Below are 13537 nucleotides of genomic sequence, written 5' to 3'. Positions count from 1 at the left end.
GGTCATTTAAAAGGCACAGGTGGGATTTACAACCCTGACGCAACTTAACAAGGCCGAAGGGGGAGACTTGGGAGTGTCAGTCAAGCTTGTTCACAAGAGAGATTATTATAATATTATAACAGTTTTTTTTATAACGCACTATACCGAAGAGGTTTCTAAGCACGGACCTGGGATTCAAACCTGTGTCGCTCTGCTTCGTTTTGCGTCCAAGACGAGCACGTTGCCACTGAGCTATAATACCCGTGCGTGGTGCCTGCATGGAACAACCAAAGACACAGCGGATAGCCTCCATAAACATTAACCACATTGCTCTTCCCTTGCCTCCCTCCCCTCTTCCTTCACCCTCCTATCTTCCCTTCCCTTCCACTGTACGAAAAGAGTGGTCGACCTTGGGCACCATGGTAAAACTTGAAGAGCTTTACACCACTGCTGATAGCCCTTTTTTGAACTGTAGCGATGCTTCACCTCCCTATCCCTAGCCTGTCTTCAATCAGCAGTAAAGAGATGCTCCAAATTGGCCTTCCACCATGGACCAGCATGGAAAACTGGGAATTGATACATTTTGCTTTCTCCCTGTTGTGTATGTGTGCAGAAATGCTAAGATCATTAGGATTTAAATGAACAGTTTGCTGTGTGAGTGAGCACTCGCGGGGGTATAAGCCGGGGCTATCCAGCCGATATGAACCTGGATGGGCGTAGAAGGCCTGTTCGCCACTCTTATGTAGAATGGGGGGCCACATGGACCTCTGAAGGTGCACTATCGCAAGCTGGAATACAAGAGGCTTTGGCCATATTGTGAGCAAGGAGGGTTCTGCCCTGCGACTTGCTAGTGTGGATATTTTCCTGTTGCAGGAGACATGGTTAGAGCCCCCCTTGGTTGTGGAGGGCTATAAAATATACCAGGTAAGGTCCAAAAGGGGTCTCCATGGTAGGCCTTATGGGGGGCTTGTGATAGGCATTAGCCAAACCCTTGGTGCGTACCCCTACAAGTAGCTCTATGATGGGAATCGAATTATCCCTCCAGGGGGTAGAAGAGGAACTTAGACTGGTGATCGTGAACATGACATTAACAACCTTGAAGATATACAGGACTCCCTGGGTGAGCTATTGACCGCAGGATCAGGTCAGGGGGAAGGCCAGATAATTAACATTATTCAAGAATATCTGGGGCAGATACAGGTGATAAATAGTCCTGGTAATGCTGGAAACCAGACAGTGAACTTAATTACAGTTACAGTGGTATTTCAAGTGGTGGGAGATGGGGTAAGTCCTCTTTTTTGAAGCCCATGGGACTCCATGATTTTGCTGATTATTGGCGGGAATCTGGAGAATTTACCTCCAGCACTTTGCTGGAAGATAATCCTTGACCGTAGCCCTCTAAAGTTGTAGTGCAGCGGTCAGGTCATGTTGTGGTAATGCAGTGCTAATGCGGTTACCACTGCATTATCACTGTTTTTTCCCACACCGCCATATTCGTAATGAGGCCCACAGTCTCTGAGTCGAGAGTAGGCAGGAAGGATGGCACTGCCAGATGAAGTCTGAGTGCAAAATGTAACTTTAAGTGCAGCACCCGCAAATGACACAAACACAAACCACCCATTTTGGTCCATTGGAAATGCCGTCCCAGCAAACGTTTCCAGAAAAAGAATTCCTTCAGAAAGGAAGAAAGCAACTGAACTAATACAAATATACATTGAACACAGCTAACAACAGAACATGAATGCACATACAGCTAGGAAAATGAATCACTGAAGGCAGTTAAGATGTACCGCATAGAAAGATTATTGGAGTGTCCAAGTAGGCCTTTAAAGCTGGCCGCCACTGCTTTGAAGAGTTGTTCTGCCTGTTTGCAGCAGGGCAACCATGAAGACAAAGAGGAATCACAGTGCATGGTGGCAAAATGCAGCCAATCAAATCAATGGCACAGTCACACCCTTTGTCACCTGAGATTCCTTATATTGTCATACGTTCTACGATGCATATGTCGACAAGGCCATCACCATTAAAATACTAGAGGTGTACACAACCCTACTGAGTGAAGACGTCCATATGGAGTGTGTGTCTCTGGAAGGGTACATGGCCAAGTGAAAAGAGATCACGTGTTATTGACATAGTTACAACCCTCACAATAGTTCGGATGTCCTTGATTGAAAATGTTTAACAGAATTTACCGCAACGTTCCGGATTTGATGTCCCGCAAACCACCTCAGTTGCTCCAGGACTGCTTGAAACACCTCTGTCTGGTGAGAGGGCAGGTTATCCACAGCTTTTTCCAGCACCTCTCTGATGCATGTTAGAGAGCAGCCAGCACCAAAGATAATCCCTGCAAAAGCACAACAAAGTCAGTACCTCTTGAGAGCATCTACTGCATCACAGGAAAAATGGTTGACTTCCAATACCAAATGCCATTTACGAAGGATTGCCTCAGAGCAGGATTGATCTTTACATTATGCATGTACTAGTAGGTGTACCCGTGCTTTGCACAGTAATTCCCACTTCAGTCCTAGTTTGTAGTTCATTCGATGAACAAATATAGAAATGATGTTGCATGGTTGTTTGCGTTACCTGAATAACAACACAATCGATTCCAGCTACTTTGAGTCGGAGCGTTGAGATTGCGCAGCAACATTATTGGTGTCCCGGTCAACAGCCAAGGCAGCAGCGATCTCAACATAAGTGCCATACGTGTAGGGTTTAAGCGTTTAAGCTTGAAGTGATGCACCCTTATGTGTACGGCTGAAGCATGTAAACTTCATTCTGTCGTGATGGCATACATTCATCAACTTCCGTGAGAAATGAAGTCCAGGTAATTATCATGAGAGATTTGCCACAATGTCATGACCAACATCATTGTGGACACTATTGAAGAGACATGCACTGTTTCCTGTCGCCCGCCTTACTACAAAAGCAAAAGCACTGTTTAGTATCACCCGTCTGACTTTAAAAGTGAGTGCCGCTAATGCCAGCTACAATTCAGATGGTATGGAAAGTTTAGGAACAATGAATTGCTGAATTTTACGTAGGACTGCGGCAGAACTACGACCCAAAGAGCCAAATGGCAGGGGTAAGCATTGCAGACCGCTTAAATAAAAGAAACATTTTGAAACATGTATATTTTCTACTTTTTACATTGTCTACACCATGAAACCTACCCACACGCCAAATGTCAGGTTTGTAGCATGTTGGGAAGTATGCTGAACATTTTGAACAGACCCACACACATATCCACACATTTCCCTTTTATACATATATAGAGATAGAGATTTACCTGACATCAAGGTAACAAGGGAATGAGATGTTCTTGGCAGCAGAAGTAAATATTGTGACTTGTGATGTCAAAGAAGGGACCACCTGGCAACCTAATGCTTGAGCATGACCGTTAGATGATAGTAAGTATATTTGAACCCTCGGGCAATGGGATCAGGATCACAGGCAGACACCAACAATTGAAAGACACACCAAACATGTTTACATTTGGGAATAGAGGGAAAGCCCATGAGGAGGACGTGGAAGAACATGATCTGCACCATCCCAAGCACAAGTCAAACGAACCATTGGGGAAATGGACCCACCAATCAGAGCTCTTATTGCAACAATAAATGCCAGACACATGGTATAAGAAGAGGCACCGACCACCCTGCTGTGTGGGACTTAAGAAGGAATTCTAGAGAGTTGGTGATGTAAGAGTGATTGGAGCAAAAAAGCAGGAGAGAACGGGAGATGGGGTTTGGGGGGGGGGGCTAAGAAAATAGGCCACACTCTGAATGGGATAAGTCTTAGAGGAGAGAATAGAGTGAGGTGCATGCTAGTGGCTTTAGGCCAGAAGGTGCAAGAGCCGGTGGAGCCACAGAACGAGCAGAGAGGGAATAGCCGGTTTAGAGATTTAGGGCAGATTACAGATAGTTGCTTTAAAGCCACTGGAATTGCAAGGAAGAGAGATCATTCGCTTGCAACTCTGAGAAATTGAGAAGAGCCTGTAGTGGGCTCACGCCTCAGAGGGTGACCATGGCTGAGGTGTTATGATAACTGCAGCCTAAGGCAAGAGGTGGAAAACTGCATGGTATTGCTCTGCTGTCCATAGGACAGGTCATCTTCTGGACCATCTGCCAACACCAAGCAAAGCAGCATGCTGGAGCTTTTTAAATACTATGAGTCTGTGAGAGCATTGAAGGATACTTTTCTGGATAGCGACCCTGGGAACGTGTGGATTAGAATAGGGAACTGGGTATTGGATTTAGGACTTTAGCCCTTCTAAACTAAGTCCCTTTAACCTGAATTAATTTGCTACTCCAACCAAACAATGTTAAAAGATAGTGGGCTTCATTCCAAGTCCGACTATGGGTTTGCCAGTGGGGCACCTGAGTTACCGTAAAGCAGGTACCCTACTAGCAAAATAAGCCATCATTACCGGCACTGGTATTGCTGGTGCTGGTAATGACGGCAAATCCTCTCATGGAGTCCTATTGGACTCCATGAATGTAGATTAACACTGTCATCATGTCACTCATAATCTGGCGGCAATGCCACCAGAGCGAGTGCTGGAAATGGTAATAGCCTTTGCAGGTATCCTGGCAATTTTACCACCAGGATTGTAAGTGATTTCAACCCGGCACTTCACCTAAGTCAATGCCTAGCGTGTGATGCACAGCTGAAACCCTTAATTAATTATTTTTGTCTATAAATTCTTTTATTTCTGAACGATGTACTACTTATATCACGCCCCTCTCTTTGAATCCCCCCGGTCACACTGAACCAGGAAGCAGGCCGGTTTACAAAGTTAAAATATGTATTATGTATTGCGCAATATATATCACACTATTTTTAGTGGTTATACAATAATCACCAATAGGGTGATGTCACACTAACAATCTCTTTAATCACAAGGAGCAATGATGGGAAAATAATGCAGCACAGAAATAATACTTTTGTGGGTTCAAATCAAAGCAATGTGATTACTATTTCCCCTGCACACCCCGCAATCCCGCCAATATGCAACATAAAGAGATAGAAGGCGAGAGAACAGGTTTCAAGAATGCAGAACTCAAACAAATATATCAATCCCAAATTCCCTCAGCAAACACAGAGAGAGAAACAGGAATGATTGCAAACTTGTCAAAAATGGTTTTTTTAAGTTGGCTTGAATGGAATGGGTAAAACACGGAAAATGGTTTAATTCACTGAAATTATTTAAATACTAATGGGAGCCACTTTGTATGGTCTCAGACACACATTAGCAATGATTTGAAAGTAATGAGCAAGTTGAACTTAATTTTGAGGTTGGGTACAATGAAAAGCTATGTCAAACGTTATAGATTTGAGCCAAACGAAAAATTTCTTGCAAACTTTTCCGCGCGCGGTAAGCGCGATTGCAGAAAATCTATAAGGAGTTGGGATGCGGTTTTGGGTTCATTGGAAAGCTTAGGATTAGGAAATGTACATTTCAAGCATAAAGTATGAAGAAGTTATGAATGTTTTCGTGGAGGTCGTTTTTTTCAGATAGAGAAAAAATTGTAAAACAAGAATGCACTTTTTAAAATACAAACATTGTTTCTTTACACTAGGAATGGACTATGAAGATTCAAACTACACGACAGCACAGCCACCAGACCAGGACGTCACTGATCAGGTCTTTGCCCGCCGAGACGCTTGCCTTTCTTCAGATGCAATATATCAGCGCAAAGATGGTTTTAACAATATTATTACAGAAGGACTATAGGATAAGAGAGAGAGTTTAGGCAAGACAAAAAGGATTTCTAGCAATACAGTTCTGGATATGAGATAGATTTGATTGGGATAGGGATGACTATGGACAGTACATAGGCTAGTGACAATCTCTGGATACTCACTAGCAATGTTTTGAATGGAACCGTCAGGGATTCTGGTCAAGGATTTCTGGGACAGACTGCTGGGCACACCGGACTGGACGGGTCAGCGAAGAGCCAGGCCCTCTGGACACCGCACGGCAGGACTGGGCTGGATCTGCAATGGCTCTCTGGTCTGCACAGCACAGCATGGCACGAGACAGGGTTTAATCTGCCCTTCTGGTTATGAAAATGATTCTTTGGCAGGCAAGCAGTTACAGCACAGCCTGGCTGCTTCTTGGTTTCCCCTTTAAGTTTAGGGATGGGTTCTGGAAATTAGGCCCAGCTGAAAGTGGTTCAGCTATGCTCTGAGCCTTTCTGCTTGCAAAGTTTTTGGAGTCTGGAACAAGGAGTATGAATATATCTCCTTCAAAGTACTTTGCCAATCTCGAGATGGTGGGTGGATCAGTGTTTTTTTTCTAGGTCCTAAGCTGTCTCTATTTATGTGTTTCATAAAGGGTTGGGAATGCTGAATTATCCTACGCACACCCCCTAGGGTCCATTGTCTAAAGTCTGCTCTCTCCCTTGATTGGAGGGGAAAACAGAGTGTCATCATGATGATGCAGTTTATGAGGCAGGGAAAACCTCACCTTTTCCTTTTGCACATAAAATCTATTTTTGATATAATACGTCTTTACATGTGTACAATCTTTATACCAATAAAATACATAGATCTTGGGTCTGGATTTGACAATTTTTCGAACTTTTTATCCGGGAAACATCTGATTTGTCCACAATTTTGTACATATGTGCGTATGATATCTGGGCATAATCGTATGAAGTTTCCTGCTTCTGACATGAATACAATTGCTACAAAACCAGAATTTTCACTACGCCTTCTCAGAACATCGCACAGAGTTCTGGGTCCTTTTAAAATGTGCACAAAAAATCACATTCACAATGCAGTTAGTTTTATAATGTTTACAAATTCGCACAGACCTTTGTCAGTCTTTTCCAAAAATATGCTTTCTGTCCATTGAGAATGGACAGAAAGCATATTTCTATCCCCGCCTCCAAAGGTTTCTTTTAGCTCAAGAGCAATCCCTGCCTTCTTCCTCTGGCAGAGGCCACTGTTGACACTTACAATCTGCATATTCTTTCAGCCAAGGAAGGTTTATTGTCTCCTCCAGGAGCAGCCCCCGTGCCCTTCCCCTCTTAATCAACACCTGAATGTGAGTTCCTGGCCTTTGGTGAGCAGCAGGAGAGATGCCTTTTGTTGGGGAAAGCTGGGGGGACTGGTTTGATGACTCTGAGTTTCAGCTAAATTCACTGTCAAATTATAATATTTTCTTAATGTAAAATAAAACGTGCAATTTTTAATCAAGCAGCTAGAACTCTGATTCCAGTCTCTAAACCATGGAGATTAAATAGTTACAACCTATGTTCCTCTTAATGACAGGTCACTTAGATTTAAGACATTAGATCTTAATGGTGCAATTTTGCAGTTTAAATGCAGGATTTTGAAATAGTCACAGGCGGCCGATGGTACTGCGCCCATATTTTGACAGATTTTCACAGGCAAGCACGCTTTTTACTGTGGATATTTGATGATAGATTCTGCTTTTCCTGACATTGGGCCTGATCACGACTTTGGCGGTAACCCTTAAATCCGGCGGTAGCGCTATTACCGCCGGATTTAAGGGTCTGCCAAATCAGGACTTCGGCGGATTTCGCCCTAGCTCTGAGCTGGGGGTAAATCCGCTGAAAATTCACACTATTACCGCTGACGGGAAATCCGCCGGCGGTAAGAGCGCGAAAATTCCTCATTGAGCACAATGGGGAATGGGACATTCCCAAATGGGCTCAATGGGGAATGGGGATTAACATTACCGCCGAACTTGTGATCCGGCGCTATTAGCGCCGAGGAGTTCGGCGGTAGGGCTAATACCGCCGGTGGTAATACCGCCAGCTTTACCGCCAAAGTCGTGATCAGGCCCATTGTGTGTTCATATTGATTCCTTAAATGAAGTGGCGGGTAACACCCGGCAAAGATATCGGAATTTTTGTGGTGTTTTTATCCGGTATTCTGTATTTTCATCACCCAAGAAAAAGGGATTTAAGAGCAATTTCTGGGTTTCTTGCAATAAAGCACTGCCTTTCCTGCACTTTCCATTTTTCCTTGGTAGGCACCCCAGTGGCATGTTTCAGCAGTGAGGTCTCCTTCCACCACTAACAACAGGCAAAGTAGATCTGGCAGCCATCTTTTTCGGTTTCAAAGCGCAATTTTCATAGGTTTGGCGCGCATAGGGCTTTCGCGGCCATTTTGCTGATTCTGGTGCCACCAGCACACAGGGATATCGCTGGGCAGAACCTAGTGGGTTAAAACATCCCACAAGCCCCCCCTCGTAACTTGACTTTTGACCGCCCGTCAAGGGGAAATCGTGAGATGTTCCGTTTTTTCTTTCTGGTCCAAATGGCAAAATTCATCTGCTTCTCCCATCAGTGGTGGATTGACAGGTTCCCCTCGCTGGTTCCGGATGAGAGTATGGAACGATACACCGGACCCCTTGGGTTTTTCTCTTCCGGTCTCTGGGCCTCATTCCGAGTTCGGAGGTAACTACGCCGCTATTTGCGGCATGGCTGCCTCCGAACTCGTCCAAACTCCGGCCTGGTGAATGGAGTAATTACCGGGCCATTCCAAGGTCAGAGGGACCGGTAATTCCCCATTCAGCAGGGCCATTCCCCATTCCCATTTTAGCCCCATAGGGCTCAATGGGAAGGGGGAAGGTGGCAATAATGGTACCGTAAATTACGGTACCGTTATTGACCCCGGAGACCCTTTGCTAAAAGCAGGCATTAAGGAAGGACTCACAAAGGGAACTCGTAGTAGGGCGGTAAGGGTTTATGGCACCGGTCTCGTTACTGGTGACCGTTAACCCTTACCGCCCTACTCGGAATGAGGTCCTCTGAGTGGTCGTCCTCGATGCTCAGGATCCATGGTTTCAAAATCTAGGATGACAAAACAGAGTATATTTGTAGACATTTCCCCACCACTATTCATGTAGTGGGGCAGACGCATACATTTGATGACAATCCTTTCTATTTGCAATTTATTACTCATTTTCACAGGTGGACTAGTTTTATAGTTGGAACTATAGGGGTCTGGAAGGTCCCCCTCTGGGTTTCCAAATGAATCCTCTAGTCGGTGCAGAGTATGACTAGGATGGCAACACTTCAGTTGGTTGATATGGACCCACTTATCTTCCCCCTCTGCCAAACTGCTTTTGGGGATACGGATTGTGTAGGCGACTGGTGAGATTTTGTCTACAATTTCAAAAGGTCCCCTCCAGCTAGGCAGAAATTTACAATGTTTGGCCTGGTTGCTTTGGAAATTGTATAAGTAGACCCGGTCTCATACTTGGTATTCTTTTCTAGTATTCTTAAGGTCATATTGGGTCTTAATACTGTCTGCATATCTTTCTAGATTTCGCTGAGCATAGGTAAAAGCAGGTTGAAGGTGTTTTCTCAGATTTTCAACATACTCATGAGTTGTGAAGGCATTTATCAATGTCTGCTCTTGGGTTCTCTAGAGCAGATGCTGGGGAAGCACCATCCTTTGTCCAGTCATCAGCTCAAATGGTGACATTTTTGTTGCAGATGAAGGGGTAGATCTGATGGCCATCAGGACAAGAGGTATTTGGATGTCCCAACTTGGCCCAGAATCTGCCACAAACTTTTTTTAATATGCTCACAATTGTCTTGTTGTATCTCTCTACTGCACCACTAGAGGCTAGACGGTAGGCAATGTGTAGTTTCCTTTTGACCCCAAGTATCTCCAACATCTTTGTCCTTACTTCGCTAGTGAAGTGGCTACCTCGGTCTGACTCGATCCTTTGAGGTAGTCCAAAACGCGAGAAGATGTGGTTGATCATCAGAGCAGCTGCTGTTTCAGCCTTGCAATTTGGGGCTGGGAGACATTCCACCCATTTAGTGAACAAGCATGTCACGGTCAACATGTACTTGATCACCCTAGAGGAGCAAATCACGGGCCCGATAAAATCGACTTGTAAATCTAACCAAGGCAGTTTCATCCCCCTCTTTTGGAGAGGCACACAATGTGTGAGGGATGGTGGCGGAAATTGTGCACACACAAGACACCCCTTCAAGTATTGGTCGAGGTCCTGCCCCATGTGTGGCCAGTATGCAACCTCTCTTAAGATTTCAAGTGTTGAATGAAACCCCCTATAACCGGCTGTGGCCGCATCATGGGTGTGACTCAACATCAGGCTTTGGAAAGAGGTAGGGACCACCCACTGATCATGGCCAGCTAGGGATCTCCTTACCAACAAACCGTCTTGGATTCAGAACATTTTTGGACATTTCATCAACACTCTGAGGTCCTCTTTCCCAATGTAATCGGTATCCATCAGGGGAAAGTTCTCAGGGTCCTCAATGTGTTGATAAAACTTACCAATTATTGGATCCCCTTTTTGAGCTGTAATCAAATCAGCATCTGGGGTCTCCTTACTCAATTGTGCCATTGAGAGTTCATTGAGAGCATTTGTCTGGGACCTAGTGATAGCAGAGACCTGGATTTCCACAGGGACTCGATCTCAAGTAGATCCCCTTGGATGGCTCCGGTTTTGGCCAGCTGATCAGCCAGGTCATTACCAGTTTTGTCTGGTCCCTCTACTTTAGAATGACCCTTGATCTTTTTCCAGTAGATGGTCATCCCATTCGAGGTGACCAGATCATCAATATTTTAGGATTAATTTCCCATGTTTCAATGGTTTATTATAAGCACATAGCATGCCTATGGTTTTCCAGTTAACCAGGTGCTCCACGAACCCGTTCCGCACATAATCCGAATCTGTGATTATGATCAGTTTGTGGAGTTGGTGTTGGACAGCAGTGAGGATTGCTTGATGCACAGCCATCAACTCTGCCACTTGACTACGTCGGGGACCGATTTTGTACCCAGCGGAGGGTTCTGGGGCATCATTCACCCATGCATTCCCTACACCGGCCACTAGTTCTTTTTCCCTGTTGTCAACATGGTAGGAGCATCCATCCACATAGACAGTGGGCATTCCCTCACACTTATCTTCTTCAAAGACTTTATATGGGGAAGTAAGGTATGCCTCCATGTTGTCCTTGATTTTAAGACTTTCGTCCTCGAGACAGTTTTCTCTGTTACAATCATGCAAGTCAGCCAGACCTTGCGCGAGGGGACTCTTCTTGTTTTGGCCATATCTGACCGCTACAGGAAAGCCTTGCATTGACAGAATCCAGGAAGTAATTCGTGAATTATTCACATTTCCGGCCCGGATTTTGTCACTTTGGAGATATTGCAGAGGCTGGTGTGGAGTCTTCACTATGATGTGTTCCCCCTGGATAAACGGGCGGTAATTCTTCAATGCACACACCGTTGCCAGGAATTCCTTCTCACAATCGTTGAATTTTTCCTCCACAGAGGATAAAGTTTTACTCGCATAGGAGATTACTTTATTGACCTTTTCATGCTTTTTATATAATACTGCCGTCAAGCATGTATTTGAAAACCCTGTCTCCAAGAAGAACTCCTTGTTTTTGACAGGGTAAGCTAGGCAAGGCGCTTGTGAGAGGCTTCTTTTGGGTTGTCTTACTGTCTGCTGTAATTAGTTAGTCCAAGGAGGCTCCTTAGTTCCCGCAGAGTTGTGGGGTCTTTTAATTTCTGGAGTGTTTCCACTTTCTTTTCCTGGGGACAGAGACCCTGAGGAGTAATCTCATGCCCCAAGAAATTGACATGGGTTCTGCACCACTGTGCCTTTTGAAAGGAGAGTTTTGCTCCGGCAGCCCTCAACTGTGTCAGAACATAACAGATCTCCACTATGTATTCCTCCACAGTTGAGCTTTTGAATAAAACATCATCTACATAGGCCAAGTTACCCCTCTCACCCAGGTCGGGCATGGTCTTGTGTAGAAAAATGTTAAATTCATTGCCGGAGTTGATGTATTCGAAGGGAGTACGGGTCCATGTGTACTGCTGTCCCCCGAAGGTAAAGGCCAGCTTGTATTGGTCCTCCCTACTGACAGGTACAGTCCAGTACCCATTGGTCAGGTCTATTGCAGTGAATAGCTGTGACCCCTGGATCTGGGCCAGCCCTTGGTCAATGTAGGGAAGAGGCCATCGGGAAGAATGGACCCGTTTTTTGAGCTCCCTTAGGTCGGTGAAGAGTCTCCACTGGCCGTTTGGCTTCAATATTCCCAGCACCGGATTATTGAAGGTGCTGTGGACTGTACGGAATATCCCCCGGGACTCAAGGTTCTTAATTAATTCAGTAAGGGACTCCATTGATGCGAGTGGCAAGCGATATTGCTTCACACACACTGGAGTCATTCCAGGGTCCGTGGAAATTGTTGTGGTGTGAATTTCGGTGCGACCACAGTCATATGAGTCCACCGCAAAGAGATCTTGAAAATCTAAGAAAACTTGTTTCAATTGTTGCTTTTGCTCCAGAGTCTCACAGGCATCAGCTAGGTTGACTCTCTCTTCAACCATCTGCCTGAAGCCTGGAAAGACTTCCGGTTTTGCTATCTCAGCTGCCTTCTCCAGCTGGGTGGAGAAGTCCCTGGTCAAAGTGTTGATCTGGACTGGTGACTTCAGGAAGGGAAGGCAGTCCTCGCGGACCCGGAATATCACCTCATCCCACCTGAAGTCACAAGTCACATCTTCCTTACAATAAGGGCAGGAAGTGTACACCAGGAAATTCCCCCCATGCCGGGCGAAGATCCTGTCTGGCGTTGTGTCATTGTCACTATTACTGTCAAAACAGTCCTTGGGGATTGGTCCGAACAGTTAATTACCTAAATCTATGGAAAAATGTCGGTCATCAACCGCCATTCCAATAATGGTGCCTGCGGCTAGAGTGATACTCTTTAAGTCACTGTTATCCACCTCTATTGGAATGGTGTCATGTTCTATGTTGACTAGTGGTATCGGGTTTACCCCCAACCCTTGCTGTTGCAAGTGGGCATTAAGATGAATATAGGCATCACGATTTTTCAGTTTCTGTCCTCTTTTAACATTCACTTCCAGGGAGAATTGTCAGGTCCTTTCTGGGGTGGTGACTTCCTCTCCAATCTGAATTTCAACTGCATAAGGCAGCAGTTGAGCTGACCTAAATGCTTTCTCTGGGTCGTCAAAGCCCATGGGATTACCCGCTAATCGGGACCAAGCTTTGAAGTTTATAAGGCCCAAACTAATGGCAAAGTGATTGAGAATGTCACTGCCTAAGTAAAATGCAGCAGGGACATCTCGCACGACCCAACAATTATGGACTATGCTCTTGTTGCCTATGGACATTTTGAGCATACACCTGCTTGGCAGAAGATGTTTGGAATTGGGTGTTTCCAGGTCCATTTCCCATTTACTATCAGTTTAAATGTGGGAATGGCTGGATCTTTTGGAACTTTGCGGAACATGGCCTTGCTGATCAATCTCTTACCGTTGTTCACAAACACTCAGGCGAGAACAGAGTCCTTCCCTTCATTTAACTGAATAGGGATGAACAACTGCTCTCCAATTTGCTGAATATCAGCCAGGCTTTTAGCTGATTTCTCATCTTTCTGGACTATAGGAGTGGGATTTTCTGATTGTGAATTTGTAAAGAATTTCAGGGTGTTTCCTTTCAGTGTGGAATGCTACCTTAGACTGGGAGGAAGGTTGATTTTCAGAAATAGAGAGGACCCCCATC

General features: G+C 45.0%; 1 protein-coding gene across 2 annotated transcripts in view; it reads right to left on the bottom strand.

Annotated features, from left to right (window-relative positions):
* Positions 1 to 13537, bottom strand: part of LOC138468214 (xanthine dehydrogenase/oxidase-like) — a 1072878-nt gene that overhangs the window by 530168 nt on the left and 529173 nt on the right. For both annotated transcript variants that reach the window (XM_069608673.1, XM_069608674.1), the window contains exon 11: positions 2172 to 2323. In XM_069608673.1, coding sequence (XP_069464774.1) covers positions 2172 to 2323 — 152 coding nt within the window. The remainder of the gene's footprint in view (positions 1 to 2171; positions 2324 to 13537) is intronic.

The sequence above is a fragment of the Ambystoma mexicanum genome, chromosome 4q (assembly GCF_040938575.1).
Source record: "Ambystoma mexicanum isolate Mex_15411 chromosome 4q, UKY_AmexF1_1, whole genome shotgun sequence".
Lineage (NCBI taxonomy): Eukaryota > Metazoa > Chordata > Amphibia > Caudata > Ambystomatidae > Ambystoma > Ambystoma mexicanum.
The sequence above is the reverse complement of the archived record's forward strand: the minus strand, read 5'-3'. Positions and strand labels throughout refer to the sequence as shown.